At 39.0% G+C, this 18,210-nt stretch overlaps 2 protein-coding genes across 2 annotated transcripts; one reads left to right on the top strand and one right to left on the bottom strand.

The window, feature by feature from the left end:
* The first annotated feature begins 3,027 nt into the window (after window positions 1-3,027).
* LOC147869906 (ubiquinol oxidase 2, mitochondrial-like) lies at window positions 3,028-5,912 on the top strand. Its single transcript, XM_087334548.1, has 5 exons — window positions 3,028-3,090; window positions 3,140-3,485; window positions 4,020-4,148; window positions 5,038-5,526; window positions 5,735-5,912. Exons 2-5 carry the CDS (start codon window positions 3,168-3,170, stop codon window positions 5,792-5,794), a joined length of 996 nt encoding a protein of 331 aa, XP_087190674.1. The 5' UTR covers window positions 3,028-3,090; window positions 3,140-3,167; the 3' UTR covers window positions 5,795-5,912.
* Window positions 5,913-6,677: 765 nt separating this feature from the next.
* LOC147869907 (KIN14B-interacting protein At4g14310-like) lies at window positions 6,678-10,896 on the bottom strand. Its single transcript, XM_087334549.1, has 4 exons — window positions 8,457-10,896; window positions 8,022-8,266; window positions 7,587-7,946; window positions 6,678-7,447 (listed from the first exon to the last, which is right to left on the bottom strand). The coding sequence occupies exons 1-4, from the start codon at window positions 10,764-10,766 to the stop codon at window positions 6,976-6,978; spliced, it is 3,387 nt and encodes a 1,128-aa protein (XP_087190675.1). The 5' UTR covers window positions 10,767-10,896; the 3' UTR covers window positions 6,678-6,975.
* Between the last annotated feature and the right edge of the window lie 7,314 nt (window positions 10,897-18,210).

Below are 18,210 nucleotides of genomic sequence, written 5' to 3' on the forward strand. Positions count from 1 at the left end.
TGTCTCCCCTCAAACAGTTGTATGGGAGAAAGTTGGAGCTCCCACATTTCAAGTGTTTGGTTGCATCACATAAGTCCATGTCATATATGAAGTATAGACCAATATTGGACCGAAATTGGAGAAGTGCATTTCTTTGGACCACTCACTCGAATAAAAGCTGCATAAGTGATGCAATGTTTCTTCTCATAAAGTTCATGTGTGCCTATTATCTTGTTTGATGAATCAACATTATGGCACAGTTTGAGGCCAACATCAATGTCAACATTAACACGGATATTGGGCCTAGCAAACACTGCTTAACCATGCCAATAAATTAACTCAAGCATGATGAATTGCCTATATGAGCCCTCAATCCTCGACTATGATACTTCACAATACATCGTGACTATAACCTAACTTGGTTAAGGCAAGGCTCAATTACCTAGAGGTTAAGTATGAAGAACCTACCAAATTTTTTATGGTGAGGAAGCGTGAGTCGTCAATTTATGAGAAGTTTGGTGTCCTTGTCACAAGAACCTATGGTGTGAGGAAATATCTACAAAAGGCGACAACTACATGTTGCGACACTATGCTTTCACAAAGAAAATAGTTGTGTGTCTTCAATTTGGATGGCTTCATTGAGGCGACCCTATTCCTCTTTGGTTGAAGGAGATGGAACGCTCTACAACAACAATATATGGGATCTCATCTCATTCCCACACCATATATCAATTTTCAATCTACAAGATAAAACACAACTCTAACGGATTCATCAATCACTTCCAATCTCAAACCATCACCAAGTGTTATGCACAAAACCATGACGTGACCATTTCTCACGTTGTCATAAAGACTAATAACATATCATCGTGTGCATAGATGGAATCACCAAAGTTCAGGACTACAAGATGGATGAGAAAACTATAGGCATTGATATATAAGAGAAATCGATAGCAATAATAGTATACATGTTGTAAAGACTTTGAATGAATAGTATAGCCCAATTACAGTAGGTTGATCATAGGATCAATAGTATAATTTGATTAAATCGTTCCCCCCAAATCCCTAAGCTCTTTCTATTTATACCCGTTCATCTTTAGTTTAATATACCTTCCCTATAGATTTCCTTTCTTCTAAACTATAAATACAATAAGGTGATGTGTGTTAGTAACACTCCGTGGTGCTCTTAAAGTAGAAGTTTTTATGGTGTCACTATTATTTCATTACTAGCATGGCTTCATAAGAATGAACACATATTAATAATTCACAATGCTTACAAGAATGTGTACTTATATGAGACCGACTTTTCCTATTTTATATTCATTTGCTTGCAAATATGGACTATGCTTGTTTTGGAGGTAGTTCACACTCTACACCAAATGCAACACAACGTTGCTACAATGAGGACAAATTTGTAGATTGTACTAACGCTTGTAGTGGCACATCCTTCGAATAAATGTAAACAATGGATTCCTCTAATATGGGCTTGTGGAAGACGTCTACATTCATCAACCACTCAAATTCAAGTCAAAATCCATATACAAATAGTATGTCAACTCAAGAAGTTGGTGTATGGCCTCAAACAAGTTTCGGAGGGTATGGTACTCAAATTAGATGATGCAATGCCTACATAGCATCATATTTTGCATGTGTAAGTCGGATAACTCCCATTGTGTGTAAACTAACTTTCTTAGTATCGAGTTCACCCTTTTGAGTGCCAACCTAGTAATTAAAGGAAAACATTCATTGTTGTCAATAAAGCGAAGCATCTACTCTGAAATATAAGGTATTTATATGTAAACGCTTTTGGGCTGGAGCAAAAATACATGTTGAAGTGGCAAAATCAAAGGCCAAAAAAATGTGATGAATATATTAAAGAGGTTGCATTCTCAAATGATGTAGAGCCACACATAAAACCGTGTTGATATGCCACAAAGTCATTGGTCCCAAAAATCGCAAGACGCCTAGAACAGTTGTGGTGTTTCTTAGGCTAGATTCAAAGAAATTGCAATGTGTAAACGTAGGAAAACAATATACACGTGGCAAAATAATTGATCACAAAAAAAAGTGAGGAAAACTAAAGAAGTTTGCTTGGAGTAGAATTCGACTTGTCGCCTTGACAAGAATGCTTGTTGACTTGGTAACAAACTCGTTGGGTCACGAAACTTGGGAAATGGTGGTTCCAAAGATATTAAGAAAGAGGGTTTGAAGCCTAGATTAACAAAAGGTGGCAAGACAAAATGCACTATGATGTGGAAACCTTGTGTTCCACAAAAAATAATACAAGGATGACTGAGGGAGGTTGTTGTCGAGGAAGGTTTCAATCGAGAGTGTGCTCGAATGGAAATTGTTCATGTTCACGTGGTGTAAAATCAATAAGAGCCAAGAAAAAGAGAGAGGAGGGTGTGGGGCCATAGCTCCTCCACCCCCCCTCCCACCCACCCGCCCTTCCCATGTAGCCGCTCGACGGCCAGACGACGAGCTTTCCTTCGGCAAGGGTTTAGGGTTTAGGCGAGATGGGCACGTGGCCAGATCGATGGTGCAAGCAAGCTAGGATTAGAGAGTGAGGATAGATAGGTGTACCTTGCATTTATTTACGTAGGGAAGGGATTTAACAAAGAAAGGAGAAGACAGACACAAGGCACGGACGGGATGGGAACCTGGGGGAAGGTCGGATGGGCGGGCGCCTTGTCTTACAATGTATGTGTGTGTGTCCAATGGTGCCACGTGAGACATGCTTGCGAGAATGGGCTCCTTCTCGTGGGTAGGGGTGGTGGAGTAGGGCGCAAGGAAGAGCGGAGATTGCGTGCGCCGCACGCCACCATGTCCTCACTTCAATTCCTTTACGTCAAGCCCATCTTAATTAATTAATTAATTAATTAACTAATTTATTCCCTTCAAAATATTAAAAATAAAAAAAGTAGCCGCCCCGGTCCCTTCCTCTGTACATACATCAATCACTCTCAATCTTCAGGAGCTGCAGAATAAGACACAGCAACCAGCAACCAGCAACCAGCAACCAATCCTCAACCTCAAACAAAACCCTAATTTCTTCGAAAAAAACCCTAGTCTCTCTCATCCATCCAAACCCTAAATTCTGACAAAACCTGCGTTTCCCCCCCTTCCCCCTTGAGAACCCTCATCCCATCATCAGAGTAAGGAAGAGAAGGTAAAATCTTCTCCGCCAAATGCCTATCAGTGTCGCTCATTCGGCAATTCTTCGTGCCGCGGCTTCTCGCCGCACACCTTACCTCTTCAAAACCCTTACAAACCATGCAGGATCTTCCATTGCCATATCCGCTCGTCAGCAGCAACCTCTCTATTTCATCAGGAACTTCAGTTCTGCCACAGAGAGCCCTAATCCTGTCCCTAACCCCAACCCCAACCCTAACCCTAACCCCAATGCTAAAGTAGCGAACGATGTTGCTATCTCTAACTATTGGGGCATCTCTAAGAAGACCGTATTCCGAGAGGATGGTACAGTCTGGCCATGGCGTTGTTTCATGGTATGTGCTTTCTTTCTCAATGAATCCGTCATTCATTTCCTTCCATTTATCCCTCATTTCTGTTTTACTTACCTTTTAAATCTTTGCTTGTATCATTCATGTGTTTCTTTTCTTATATATTCATCCTTCATTGATTTTCCTTAAAATCTTTGCTTGTTTCGTGGTATTTGCTCTTTTTGTATTAATCCTTGTATCCATTTTCTTTTATAGGTCTGCGTGAGTTGTGAATATACTCTCACTCTATCATAATTGATTAAAAACTGTTTGCTTTTTCATCTCATGATTTGATGATGGTAATAATGATTGGCCATTGTTAATCTCACTAATTAATGTTAATTAGAGTGTTTTAGCCCATCATCACTTTGAGGATGATTGGGCAATGTCACTCCTACTATACAATGTTAATTAGGATGTCTGAGGCATGCATTGATGTTAATTAGGATTAATAGAGCAATGCTTATCTCATTATCTTATACTTCAAATGCTTAAAAATCTTAATTGAATGGAAACTGATTAAGGTTTTTGCTTGTTTAGCCTTGGGAGACATACACATCAGACACTAAAATCGACCTGAAGAAGCATCATGCTCCAAATAATTTTACGGACAAGTTTGCATTCTGGACTGTGAAGGCCCTTCGGTGGCCAACTGACCTATTCTTCCAGGTATTAACAAATAATGAATGTGATTATTTGTGACTCCTAAATGATTGTAGTATTATATTCAAGGAGCTTGACCCTATGGAATTGGCAACATTTTTATTGCATTCATTAGCTCTGGGTCCTTCTTTATTGTTGGTCTTAGTACCTTAAGAAGCCTCATTTTCCCAGATTCTTCATTCATGTAGGTATTCTTGAATATGGCCATAGCTAATGATTTGCCAACATTTTTTCATGTATGAAGCTAATTATTTGCCAAACATTTTGTATTCATCAGTTCTGATACTTTCTCATGTTTGGTAGCCTTTGACCTAATCCTCCACCCAACCCATGGATTAAATAGCTTGATTCAAGACATGGGTGTGGAGAAGAAAGTTATAGTTGATTGATCCAGCAGTAGTATTGGCAGCTTTTTTATTAGTTTAAATCAAATCGGCTGCTTCGAAATGCTCTTGGAGGATAGAAAGAAGAGGTAAAGAGCTGTGATACTCTGCTCGGATGCATGATTACAAGCCCTTCATAGCACTACAGGTGAATTATTTGGGATTTTTTCTTTCTTCTTTCGCTTTTGGGAACCTGGAGGTTGGGTGGGAGGGAGTTTTCTTCATTACTAATCTGTCGGGTTTTATGTTCCATGTATTATGGCAAATTATTGAAAAACACCATAGGTTGTTGCTCCAGTTTCGTTTCCATGGAGGTTACTTGATGAAGTTGATCAGAATCTAGTAGGGAACCTAATGCAATAAATGTCATGTTGTGTTCTCTATGCATGTCATACATCTCACATTCTTAAATATATATGCCGTGTACACTTTTCGCCATGGATTTAGGACCATATAATGATGATTAACCGTGGAACTATTGCTGAATTGGTATTGGCTTGATATGTGTGCAGAAGCGGTATGGATGCCGAGCAATGATGCTAGAGACAGTGGCAGCAGTGCCTGGGATGGTAGGGGGTATGCTCTTGCACCTAAGGTCTCTGCGGAGATTCGAACACAGTGGGGGTTGGATCAAAGCCCTTATGGAGGAGGCGGAGAATGAGAGGATGCATCTCATGACATTCATGGAGGTGGCCCAACCCAAGTGGTATGAACGTGCCCTTGTGGTGGCTGTCCAAGGAGTCTTCTTCAATGCTTACTTCTTACTCTATATTGCCTCGCCCCGCATGGCACATCGAATTGTTGGTTACCTTGAGGAGGAAGCTATCCATTCGTATACCCAGTATCTTCACGAGATTGATTGTGGACACTTGCCGAATGGTCCTGCCCCAGCTATTGCTCTTGACTATTGGCAGCTCCCTCAAGGCTCAACTATCCGAGATGTGGTGGAGGTGGTGAGGGCGGACGAGGCTCACCATCGAGATGTCAATCACTTTGCTGCGGTATGTGGTTGGAATCGTTTGGATATCTTTGTTAGGCATTCAAATGCATGAATAATAGTGTGGTTGTGTAAGGTTGTATGTATATCATTGATGGCGGATATACATTTGTTGTATTGCAGTGTATGAACATGTGAACATGCATGCATCTTTCTGTGCTCGTGTGTTTGTGTGCATGTAACTGACAGATCTCTCTATTGATATGTGACAGGATATTCATGAAGAGGGCAAGGTCCTGAGGGACTTACCAGCACCCATTGGTTACCATTGAAATATCTTCAAAAATACAAATTCATAATGGAATAAAAATAGGGTTTTGTTGTATGTAGCTTAAGCTTTTTTGGAGCAATGCAGTAATAATGCAATATGCTATTGTTATCATATTCTTCGGTTATATTTCGGTTTTAAAGTGTGGTAAATACAGGTTATCCATAAAGATTAACAATTGCCAAAACTTTGCCACTTAATAATAAAGTATTTGTTTCTTTGTCAATGCTAAAAAGTAATTATATCAAAGTGACTCAAATTCCAATCTTTTTTGCTTGATTCGTTAACCTTGCAATTCATTTTGTTAGGGGAATTTATTATAGTTCGTTATGAGTGTAGATGTGTACATGGTTATAGTGGGAGATAAAACATTACGTCAAATATGTCATGAAATCAAAGCAAAATTAAGCCATTGCACACTACTCAACTAGTCTTCAATAAAAGTGGAGATAGAACCACATTCTTAACTATTAAGTATGTCATAAAATCAAAACAAAACTAAGGCATCGCACATAATAATCAATTCTTGTTCCACATTAGTGGAATATCAAAACCTAAATCATCTATTAGAAAGCCAATGGGTGATCATTATGTTTAGGGAAGAAGAAACCGTGCTAGATGCACATGATTTTTATAAAAACCACGTTCATAAGTAATTAAAACAAAATTAAGCCATTGCTCATAAATAATAAATTCTCATTCCACAATAGTGGATAATCAAAGCTAACTTATCCAATAGAAAAGTCAATTGGTAGTAAGTAAACGGTGATCACTAAGTGCCACTCATGGGAAGGTAGAGAAGACGGTGCTACATGCTCGTGATTTTTAATTTTGTTAGTTGTAAATAGGGCTTACAATAAGCCAACATATATGAAACACATTGCTAGATCTCATGTTTTCCCCGGTTGAGAAATATGGGCAAGTAAATAGTAACACAGATGTTCTACTTTTACTGCAAATAGTAAATAGTCAAAAACCGATGGGTACAAATAATATGGTAAACCCATGTCGTCAAAGGAAAGAAAAAAGAGAAAAATCCATTGTGAATGATACAAAAACCTCCGTAATAGATCAAAACTCCAGTATCTCCTTTGGTTTTAGGGTATTTTGAAGCAACCACCATCCTTCACGTCTTTCATGCCTTATAAGTATACACAAATATTAGTTTTTGGTGTTTACTGATGTTTATCTGAAGGACCAACTAGCTGGCCGATCTCTGGATATCAACAAAACCCGAGAATTTGAATAGTCAAACGAGGGATTGGAAAGGTCTTGAGAAGTGACCACATCCTTTACATTTTCAACCTCACACTGTTTCCCAGTCTTGAAGATGCTCAAACCATCGCCATTAACAGCCATAACCAAACTCGAAGATCCCCACACTTGCGATAGTGCGAGATGACCCAATGGCTCAAATGCATAAGCACAGAATTGCATTCCCTTTCTCACTGACCACTGTTGTATTCTACACTGATTTAGTTCCCTATCCAATCCACCTACTAAAACCATGTCTTGTCGTGCATATACACATTGTGATGTATGCCCCGGATTGGGAAAAGATATCCCAATCCCATTCGGAACCCGAAAATCAAGCACATTTATGTCATCTTGTGTGCAGCAAATCCCATCAAAAGCTTCTGTTTCAGATGAGCTCAACCTACGAGATCATGAAATCAAATAAGAACAAATAAGGTAGGCATAAATTAGGTGCAGAAAGAGAAAAGGTTCTCAGATAAGAAGAAAGAATGGTATTTGGAAGAAAAATAAAAACCGGTTTAAAAGAAGAGGTCATTTACCTCTGCCTGACACCTCCACTGCATTCGGCATCAGAGTTGTACACATATATAGCTGAAATTCGCTTTCTCGGAAGCTCAATCAATTGCAAGCAGTCAACATTCATGGTGTTAACATCCCAAACGCTTATAGCTTCTTGCTCAGATAGCACAAGCTTCCCTCTATCTCTCCACTGTACGGGAGAACAATTATCTAATCGTGCAACATCTGTATTTATATCCCACTCCAGAACGGCCTCACCATCTCGAATGTCAAATAAGACTGCTCTCTTCATAGAACTTGATACTGAGGCTAATAAAGGACCACTTGGATTATACCACCATTGGGGCAACTTCCCATATTCTGTCCCTGCATAGCTAGCACTGCGTTGGGAAACTTTGCAATCAGATAAAGGCACGGTGAAAGTGGATTGAGACAGAAAATTCATGCTTAATTACCTATAGCTTTTGCTACCCTGAGCAAGGGTAAAGGTTGGTGGGCTCCTTTGATCTTCAATATGGCATGCCGAAAGGTTTTTGCTGTAGAAGTCCCAAGAACAGAAACCACTACCAGCTGCACTTCCTGCAGTCGCCACCACAACATATTTGTTGGAACGGCCATCCGAACCCGCAGCTCTAACTAACCAGCAATCATTCCATAACGGCATAGCTATGCCATCTGGTGAATCATACACAACCTTTTCCTGAAGACATAAACACAATGAATAGACGTTAGACTTACAAACATATGTACAGAGACAAAAGGTATGCCAGTAGTTAAGAGTGGAGCTGGATCTAAACACCTCCATATGCATAAGCAGATTTCAAACACATAATGACAAAGACCTAAGAATTTTTTTGTGAAGTTCCATAAAAACAATGTGATCTAAATACCTCCATATTAGCAACATCGTAGTATGAACAAGAACCATCATCATGTGCGAGCAAAATAGCTTCTCCTTCAGAAGCGTACCAACCAGCTACTGCCACCTTATCTCCTATTGGACGAAGTTCGTTCAGAATGACATCTTCAGCATACTCCAACTCTATTCCATCCTCATTCATAACATTTTCATGGAAACTGTTCGGGGGCAGTGTTTCATCACACTGGAGATAATGTCTTGAATTCTCTGCAGATACACAAGGCAATTGCATCTCTGAGCCATGCGAAGACCATGTATTTGATTCCATCTGCTTATTATCCACACCTCCAGTACTTATTAAAAACTGGGCTGAAGATCTTAAAGAATTACCATTATTTAATGGATTGACATCTTGTGTGCCTGCAGCTTCAAAATACTTTCCAGTTGGTGCAGAAGCGATATCTTTCAAGGATGTAGGTTTGGACCCTTCCAAATTAACTTGGATTGAAGCATCTTCTACCTCAGCGTATAACGCAAGATTGATATCTGTTTCAACCGCACTCAGTGAGAGACGACTCTTGAGCAGCTGTCCATGCGGGAGGAGGCGATCTTCAAGCTCCCTTTGGTCTTGATTCAGTTGGGAAAACCTTGGTGGAGCTGAAATTGATCCTTGAAGTCGAGCTTTTGATGTTACCTCTGTCGCAGAACAGTATAGATTCTTCAACATGCCAAAGTGTTCATTTGAATTCCTTGCATTTTCTTCCTTGTAAACCGTTGGAAACTCATCTTCCATAATTACATCATCCAAAGAAGTTATATCATCGCAATCTGTAAAGGTCATGGCTCTTTCAATAGTTGCTATTTTATTATGGATGTCAGAGAGAACAGAATCAGATCCTGCACAGTCATCACTATCAAGCAATGATCTGGTCTTTTTGAGCTCTGCTGCTATCTGACTCACCTTACCTTCGAGGTGAGCCAATCTTCTGTGTAGAGAGTTCGTCATACCACAGTCATCTTTGATTCCATATTGCTCCATAGATATGCTACTAGTGGAAGAAGAAGTTACAGTGCCAGGTTCCTTTCCATTCAAACTTACTCGAGAAGTTCCAGATTTGGAAGTAGAAACAATCGAGTGCACCTGAAGCGCATCTCCAGAGGCAGTATTTGAGCTTACTTGGGATGGTAACGCTGCAGATTTATTTGTTGAAATCCTTTCCTCCATTTCACAAGTGAGTTTAATTGAAGTTCTAGAAGGATGAGCCATGGCGGATGAAGACAACTTCTCCTCAGCAGTAGGCATATCATGTTTGCCTTTGGTTCTGGAATTGCCTTGAGTGGCCTTTTCAATGGGAAGGCTTAGTTTTCCGTTGATTTTTAGAGGTAAGGCTACAGGCAAGGCAGTGGTAGACCATCTCTCTGCTTTGTTTGCCTTCTGATACATCGAAACTCTACAGGATTTGCTGGCAATTTTCTCCACTGTAATAGTACTACAGCTAGAGCCTTCAAGTCTAGAAGAGGAAGCAGATGCAGCAGAAACCCTCTTACCTTCTTCTTCTTTACCATTAATAAATTGCACCTTCGCGGCGGATACACGTTTAGCATCAGCGCCGCAAACAGATATAGATTTTTCTTCTTCATGTTCTTGTCTTTGTGAGATCTCCACATCTCTAGTGCACATGCGAGACCTCAACTCAACGTAGGCTTGTCTATCAGTACCTTCTGTACGCACCAGGGAGGGAGATGGGGCTCTCCCTGTACGCGACCTTGATTCTGCACGAAGCCGCGGGACAGATGCACGCCTAGTAGCGACATTAGATGTTGAATTATCAGTGCGAATAGATGACAATGAATCCCTGTTTGCTTGATCAGAGGTATGAAGGCGCGGCTTTACAGCAGAAGAAGATCTAGGTTTTGGTGGACGCAACTCTGTCTCTGTATTAGTCTTCGATTTCTCTTGGTCTGTTGTGCGAGGCCTCATAGCTGAAGAAGATCTCGCCTTCAGACGCGTTTCTACTACTGATGTAGTAGTGGAGCTTTTCTCTGCTCCCGTGACGAAATTCTTGAGGTTCTTAGTCCGATCCGATAAAGGTGCAGCAGCAGAAGCACGATCTGAAGAAGGATACCGACTCCCGTGAGGAAGCTGAGGTTTTAATTTTACTGCAGAGATATCAGAGACTATGATAGGATGGACAGACGTTGCGTGGCGTCGTTCACTAATAGAGCAGGATTTGCTGGGGATGTGGGTGAGAGCTGAGGGAGAAGGGATGAGCGAGGAGGGGAGTGGAGCTATGGTTTTCCCACCACCTCCACCTCTTCCTTTCCTGCGTTGAGGAGACATCTCTGATTCTCTGATCTTCTTAACAAGAACACAAAGCGTGATGGAGGAAGTTCAGAGAGCTGCTGCAGAAGAAGATGAAGAAGAAGAAGACGCAGAAAACAACAGAGAGAACGGCAGGAAGAATGGGAAGCCGAGGTGAGTCGAAGACAGAAAATTGAAACTAAATAGAGAGTTTCTGAAGAAGCGGACTACTGCGGGGAGATCATAGAAAGCTGTCGAAGAGGATGAAGTCGGGGAGAGGTCGATCGATCACAGAATGAGAGACAGAGATGGATCGAATTGGATGGAGATACAGAGAACTGGATGGATCGAAGGGGAGGTAAAAGGGTGAAGGCAAGGGCAAGTCAAGGAGGATGGATCTTCAATGAGGATCGATCGGAAGCTCAGAGATGGAGTGGATGGAGAATTAGTGGATGGATCGAAGGGGAGCTCCGCCTGAGAGTGAAGGCAAGGGCAAGGCGAGGAGGATGGATCTTCAATGGAGATCGATCGGAAGCTCAGCGATGGAATGAATCCATCGATCGACCTGTCGATCGATCGATCGATCGAACCAGGGCCAAGATTGAGGAAGCTCGGAGCCAGAAAGACTTACACAGAGAGATGAGACGAGAGCATTGATCTGATCGCTTTCTGTCCCGGGCTTTTTTCCCCGTTTTTCGTTTGCTTTTTTCCTCTCTCCGGCTTCTCTCTCTCTCTCTTTTTGGCGCCAATACTTAACTTAGATTTTCAGGTTTGGGAGGGATCCAGTAGATTAGCAAAGGTTTTCCCGCCAATTTCCCCTTTCTCGCGGGGTTGGGGGGGGAGGGGGGAGGGATCTTTTTTGAATTTTTTTCCCGCCACATTCTCTTCTTTGTCTTAACCAAAACGGATATGTCTCCTTCACAAACGAATCATGACTCTTCTCACTCTCACTCACTCTTTCTGCTTCGCGTTCTATGACTAATCAGACTCTTCTTAATTTAATGGAGTGCATCTCTTAACACTTTGATAATGGAATTTTATCAGAATTCATTAGTATGCGCACACACAAACACACATATTAAATTTAGCACCGTAACCAAGGAATTTTACAGATTTTGGCCGTTGATTTCCCAAAATTTGATATATAGCATATTGAAGTTTATAGGATGGTCGTTACGGATTTTGATTAGATCCCACTAGGTCACATGTTTGTTCTTGGAAAGTTGTGCTAGTGGAGTGTCATTGGCGATTAAGAGATGATCGCTTGCTAGAGCAATATTTGTAACCTCAAATTTAGTTGCTTTGAAAGTTATTTATTGGGTGGGAAAACAACAAGCACCACTCAATTTGAATATTGCAATACTTGGGATGGTCTTCATGTCTAAGGTCGTGCATTTTTATGCACAATTAATTTGAATTGCATTTCGGTCAATATTTGGAACGTTTCGTGTGTCTTAAAAACATCACAAATTGGCAAGTATGTGAAGTTCAAATGTAGTAACATGGCAATCTATATAGAAGATAACGTTCTTTACTACATGTGTTCATAACCAAGAATGTGTTGAATTCATTGCTTGTCATCGAAGAGGCATTATATTGTTCCTCTTGCTCATAACCTCTTGATCCTAAGGAGTGGTTATACACTATTGTGTGCCAACACGACTCATACATATGGGTGTTGCACGTCCAAGTGTCACTATTGGGTTGCCTTCCTCGTACATGGTTTAGTGGGAGGGGTTGCTCAACTCGTAGTGGATTAGTCAATGGATTGGGGGAAATCATTGCCCAATGGCAAAGACCATGTCATATATCAACACATAAAAGAATTTACCTCTTCACTCCATGCAATTTTGGAAGCCTTGAAGGCTCCTTTTGTTAATCTAAAATTAACACATATCTAATATATGGTTGTCTTAATTAAATAAAATATTGGTAGATAACAAACATACAAAATGTTCAAATTAAATATGTATAGTTAGCATGGAAACAATATATTGAGGGAATTAGCTCTCAGTGAATGCAAGGAGCAAGGAATGAGAACCACCACCAAAAGGTAGCCCTAAATGCCTGCCTGGTATATATGAGTGCTCTTGCCATTTTACATAACTTTGAAACCTTAAAAGGTTCATAACACATTACATGCTCATTGGCCATTAACTATTATTACATAATAAAGGATGAGTTCCTACAAATTACAACATGACCTTGTTTCTTATAGATGTTTGGTCTATGACCAATATTTTAGGTTGGAAATATTAAGCCTCAAATTGCTGATAAAAGTAAAGAATTATGACACTATTTCCATTAACACTGACAAGAATGTGTGAAGAAATTTCATTTTCACTACTGAAAGGATATTATGAAGTGATAATACAATGCAGATAACATCTTCCAATGCTTTTTGATTAAATATTATTACCTGACTCGTGTTGTGTCATGGAGGCCCATGGCCATGACGTGCTTCCAAAAGTATTTAAGCAAGCATGTCCAAATTGGGTGGATGCTAAAGATTTTCTTATGAGCTATTGGTCAAAATTTGTACAACGTAATGGGCTAAGCTATAAAGGTTTTAATCCATATAAAAGTTGTCTAGTTGAATGCAATGGAGGCCCTAGTTGGTTGCACATTAATTGCACGAGCATAAAAAATGTGTGGTTCATGTTTCAAATCCTACACATCAATTTGACAATCAAGCCACTTTGAAATGGAATACCTTAGTAATCGAATTTTTAACTCTTACTAAATGTTAAAAATGAGCTATCCTACAATGGCTCTCGTACTTCAGTCAATTGCTTAAATAAAGATGCTTTCTTTGTTGCACATGGTAAAGAACAAGTTAGAAGACAATAACATGATTAAGCTAGCAAGCAATCCAAAAGTAAAATGGGAGAAAACTTCAAATTGTGCAACAAGCATGGGGTCTAGTGGGTCCTAATGAAGTGGTCCACACTTGTGTGCTTAAAATATAATTCCATTCAAGAGTAATAAAATGACAAATTATTGTTTATTTAAAAACTAGAATCTCGAGTGGGTTAACCTCATGCTCCACATGGTCATCTTTCCTTTGACGAAATAAGAAGTGACTATGCTTTGGGATCGATGATTCCCACGTTACAATTATGAGAATATAGATCAACCACCTATTTCCAATATGGATAAGCACGCCCAATTTGTTATTGCATTACTAATCTTTTTGGATGAGATTGCACTTGCATGCATGGAATCTAAAACAAGGGGGAAAGTTGCAACAATGTCATCTCATTGGTTAGCAAGTAGCTCATTTTCTCATAAAAAAACACATGGAATGTTTGTAGTATTTGCTCTTGTGACAAACCATCTAAGACATGGATAGTTTCAAATTCAAAGTTGGGGATGTTTTATTACGTGTAGTTGAACATGAATGCCATAAAAAACCATAATGAATGGTTCGATTTGTTTTATGTAGGAGTTGAATTGGGAAGAGTTGTGATGTTTTGATAAATGTGCATGGGGAGAGTTTTTGTGTGTGTGAAGTGACCCCACTTATGTATGAGTGATGTTATGTGAATGAAATACGTTCCGCCATCAATATTCCACTTTCTTAAGGTGCATCATCTATAGTCATTATAACGAGAGGTTTGTTATAAATTGTTGCTGCTAGTTGTTGTTAGAGATGTATACATACCATCCATATGGAGAGTCTAGAGATACAACCCATGTCTCCACTTGAAAGACCATGTCACCTAGTGGCAACTGATAGGTACATAAAAGATGCTTCACGTAGAACCTTACAAAATGTTGGAAATTAAAGTTAATATTTCATTAGAAAATTCAGTCATGAAGGAGATATGTTTGTCATTAGTAATAGTTTGTTTACTCAATGAAATTTAAATTTCCTTAAACTTTTCAATTAAGATTTGTGTAAATTTGTCCCCATTGAAATATAGTTTATTTTGCATCTAGACTCTCAAGGATGTCAAAATATCAATGTCATCGACCTATTTGAATGGGCACACAACATGAGGATACCATCATCTCCTTTAAATAACACACTCATTGGCACATGATAGAGCTTGTCTAGGTGCTTGCCATCCACAACATCGGTTCCACATGACTTAATTCACATTGTCTTCGATGTTAGATGATGCAAAGTTCGATAATCAAAGTATCACACTTTGATTGAAGGTGTTGCATTTCACACATTGTTGATCAACTCAAATCCCTAAATTTTTCACACAATCTTCATGTGCTCTCTTGATTGTAAAAATCTCGGACATTAAGAGTCACTTGTCAATTTCACGCATGCTATGCAAAAATATTTCACTCTTGGTCACATAGGACATGTTGACCTTTGGGAATGATAATATAATTTCTCTTTCTTACACGGACAATGTTATGCACCAAGTGTTCACATCACTCGTCATATAACTAAGGATTATGTAGGATGTCATACTCGTGAGTATCGAGCATCCTCAAACTCGGATTAACACAACCCTCTAAATCTATTGGTATATATTTTAAATATAGCAAGAGACATCACATGCAATGCATGATGTGATGCACAATATTTTTCTTCTTCTATATATACAAACAAATTAACCAATAATGATGAATTAACATTAAATCTTCAGCCTTTACACCAACATTCCAAACTTTGTACTCTTAAAATATTATATCGCCTCTAATTGCTTTTAAAACTATAGTCATATACTTAAAAAGGCAATATCCAGGATTTTGTCAACAAAAAACTAATGCATGCACGTTAGAATTTGGCCCATGTTTGATGGCTAAAAACATATAATGTGCTAATGTTAGACTTAGAGCCCTTGGTGGGCATTCGGTTTTGAGTTTACTTCGAAAAATAATGGGTGAAGTAATCATAAGAAGCATAATACTACTAGGAAGAAAACGTGTATGTGACCGGAACTTCATTTAGATGGTACAATCCATATAATGAGCATACCCCACAATGCACTACCTCTCGATCACATTATGGGTTTGTATTAAGTCACATGTTGACATGAAACATCATAAACATGTACCACATGGGCACAATTTTGGCAATCCTCTTAGTAGTGAATTTTAACAAATCCCCTCAGTTATTCGCCTTCAAACTAGTTATTGATAACCTAATAAATAAATGTCATGCAACAAATTATTTTATCACCCATGATGAAAAATTGTGTTAGTTTCATATGTACATAGATTTAATGGGTTTATGTATTAAGATATTTGTGTAAAAAGTGGGTTTCTTAGTGTAATTTTGATGCAATTATATGAAGATTTGCGTTTTTTCATTTTGGGTAAGGCAAGTCGAATGCTGGATGTCATTAATGTTTTATTGACAAAGATGAATTAATGTGTGAACTTGTTATTTTATTTTATTTATTAAAGTTGACTCTACCATAATTTTAATTTTTTTAAAAGAAAACATATCATTCCATTAGTTTTAAAAGGCATATCAGCCACAAAATACAAAATGATGGAAAGGAAGTGATTATCCTTCCCCAACCCGTCTTGTGTAAGACAATAGCTAGCCATGAAACCTTCACTTGATAGACTTGATTGAGCACTTCCTCAATAGTTGAAACATACCATGAATTTGCATATGTTCAAACCAAATCAATCATCCTCATCATGTTCATATTCAACATATTCATATACCACATTTGGGTCATCACATGCATCCAATATACCACCACATTTACAATGACCAAGTATCCTCTATTTTCCATATTCAACTACCGTAATTCAACTACACGGCGTCATCCTCGTCAATTCAACTAATGACCAACACACTTTTTAATGGACAATTTGAAAGGTTAACCCCTTTTGTTGAAAGCAACCCCTTAATTCTCTAAGACTCGAGTGAACAAATCTTCGAGCTTTACTTTAGCCTTGGTGTACAAATTCGGTTCGTGTTTCATATGATTTATGAGAAAATGCTAGAGCTCATAATTGATTGCATCTTAATTCTCAAAACGAGGGGAAATTTGTATTTGAAGTGTTGCATATAGGAGTATTAATGGAAAATGAATCCAAAGAATCCCAAATTTGGTCCTTCGTATAATATTCACAAAGTCAATCAAAATGAGAAATCATGCAAACGTGTTTACACATGATTCACATCGATCATATCTTGATGTTTCTTTTAGATCCCTTGATCAATACCATGCATTTGATCCACAAAATAATGTCCAATCATTTTGAGACAAGTACATGGCAAAATATAATTGTAGGATTGTGGGCAACCAGAAAATAGGATGAATGACTTCTCATTATAAAGGGCACAATGAACACACAACTATTGTATGGTTGTTTGATGGAGGTTATGCAAAAAAAGGGATGTATTGTGATATGAATTTGTTTATTGTCTCTATCTCAAGGGTGTTAAAAAGGTGCATGGTGCATGGTACGAAAACATAGGACACCAAACTCGAACTTAAGTTCATTCAATCAATTACTTTTCACATATTTGACTAAGAACTGTGACATTCCGTTAGTGTGAGGACATCTACAAACATTTGCTTCATCCATGATTTCGAATCTAAGAAAGGATTCGGTAACACTGAGTGCAGGGTGAAGACCATAACAATAAAGTGCATCACGAAAGCACGCATTGATAATGTAGGATTCCGATATGAAATTTCATTGAACACCACACATATATATGATGCCTTTGTCATGGGAGTGTGAACATAATCGATGGTGTGAAAGTGTTTTGGGGGTTGAAAATGGCAAATACCACACACAATAAGAAAGCTCGCCATGCACGTATTCCTGCAAGATTTAAACTTGAACCAATATATCTATGTCTAATGTTTATGCAAGTCTCTTGTTGAGAAGCATTGCTTATTCATAACTACATTGTTGACACGTACGTTTTGCTCATAAGGGTGTCGTCAATCTTCTTATAGTTGGATCATAAGAAAAAGAGAGCAATGCATCATGAAAACACGGGATGGCCATGCAAGGGATAAACTCGGCAACATTGAGTGACGACATCCAGAACGAAGATTGTAAAAGGGGTGATGGATGGCCGAACGAAATAGTAGGCAAATATAAAATAGGAGTGGGAAAGCATCCAATGAATGATCCAAAGGAAATAATATGGTATGGGCGATGATGGCACGAGATAGATATATATATATATGATTATATCCTTCCTTATACATATACAATAATAAAGGAAATTTTGGCTTACTAAAGTTACACACTTATGTATTTTACAAGAGTTTAGAGCGCGGACATAACACACACACACACACACACACAACAAAAATAATAAAGGAAGGCAGGGGGGTGTGTGTGTGTGACAGGGGCAAAGTTTAGAGAGAAAGAAGTCAAGAAATGAAGGAAGAAAGGCCTTTCTTCTCTCTGTCTCTGTCTCTGTCTCTCTCGTTTCAGCAGGCCACGAGGTCCTAATTTCCCCATCGCCCCCCAAATGCTTCTTTTCAATCCATTGCTACTTTGAGAAAGCTTCTTCTTCGCGTGTGCCCTCCTC

This window comes from Azolla caroliniana, unplaced genomic scaffold, assembly GCF_043228905.1.
Source record: "Azolla caroliniana isolate FFs.n. ecotype wild unplaced genomic scaffold, voAzoCaro1.0.p SCAF_1, whole genome shotgun sequence".
NCBI lineage: Eukaryota > Viridiplantae > Streptophyta > Polypodiopsida > Salviniales > Salviniaceae > Azolla > Azolla caroliniana.

Bases quoted from the DNA above. Each gene is read 5' to 3' on its own strand.
- LOC147869906 (XM_087334548.1), top strand. From the start codon at position 3,168: ATGCCTATCAGTGTCGCTCATTCGGCAATTCTTCGTGCCGCGGCTTCT. The intron at 3,486-4,019 runs GTATGTGCTTTC...TTGCTTGTTTAG, and splicing joins GGCCATGGCGTTGTTTCATG to CCTTGGGAGACATACACATC. The intron at 4,149-5,037 runs GTATTAACAAAT...ATATGTGTGCAG, and splicing joins CAACTGACCTATTCTTCCAG to AAGCGGTATGGATGCCGAGC.
- LOC147869907 (XM_087334549.1), bottom strand. From the start codon at position 10,766: ATGTCTCCTCAACGCAGGAAAGGAAGAGGTGGAGGTGGTGGGAAAACC. The intron at 7,947-8,021 runs GTAATTAAGCAT...TTCCCAACGCAG, and splicing joins CAGGGTAGCAAAAGCTATAG to TGCTAGCTATGCAGGGACAG. The intron at 7,448-7,586 runs GTAAATGACCTC...ATGATCTCGTAG, and splicing joins AGTGGAGGTGTCAGGCAGAG to GTTGAGCTCATCTGAAACAG.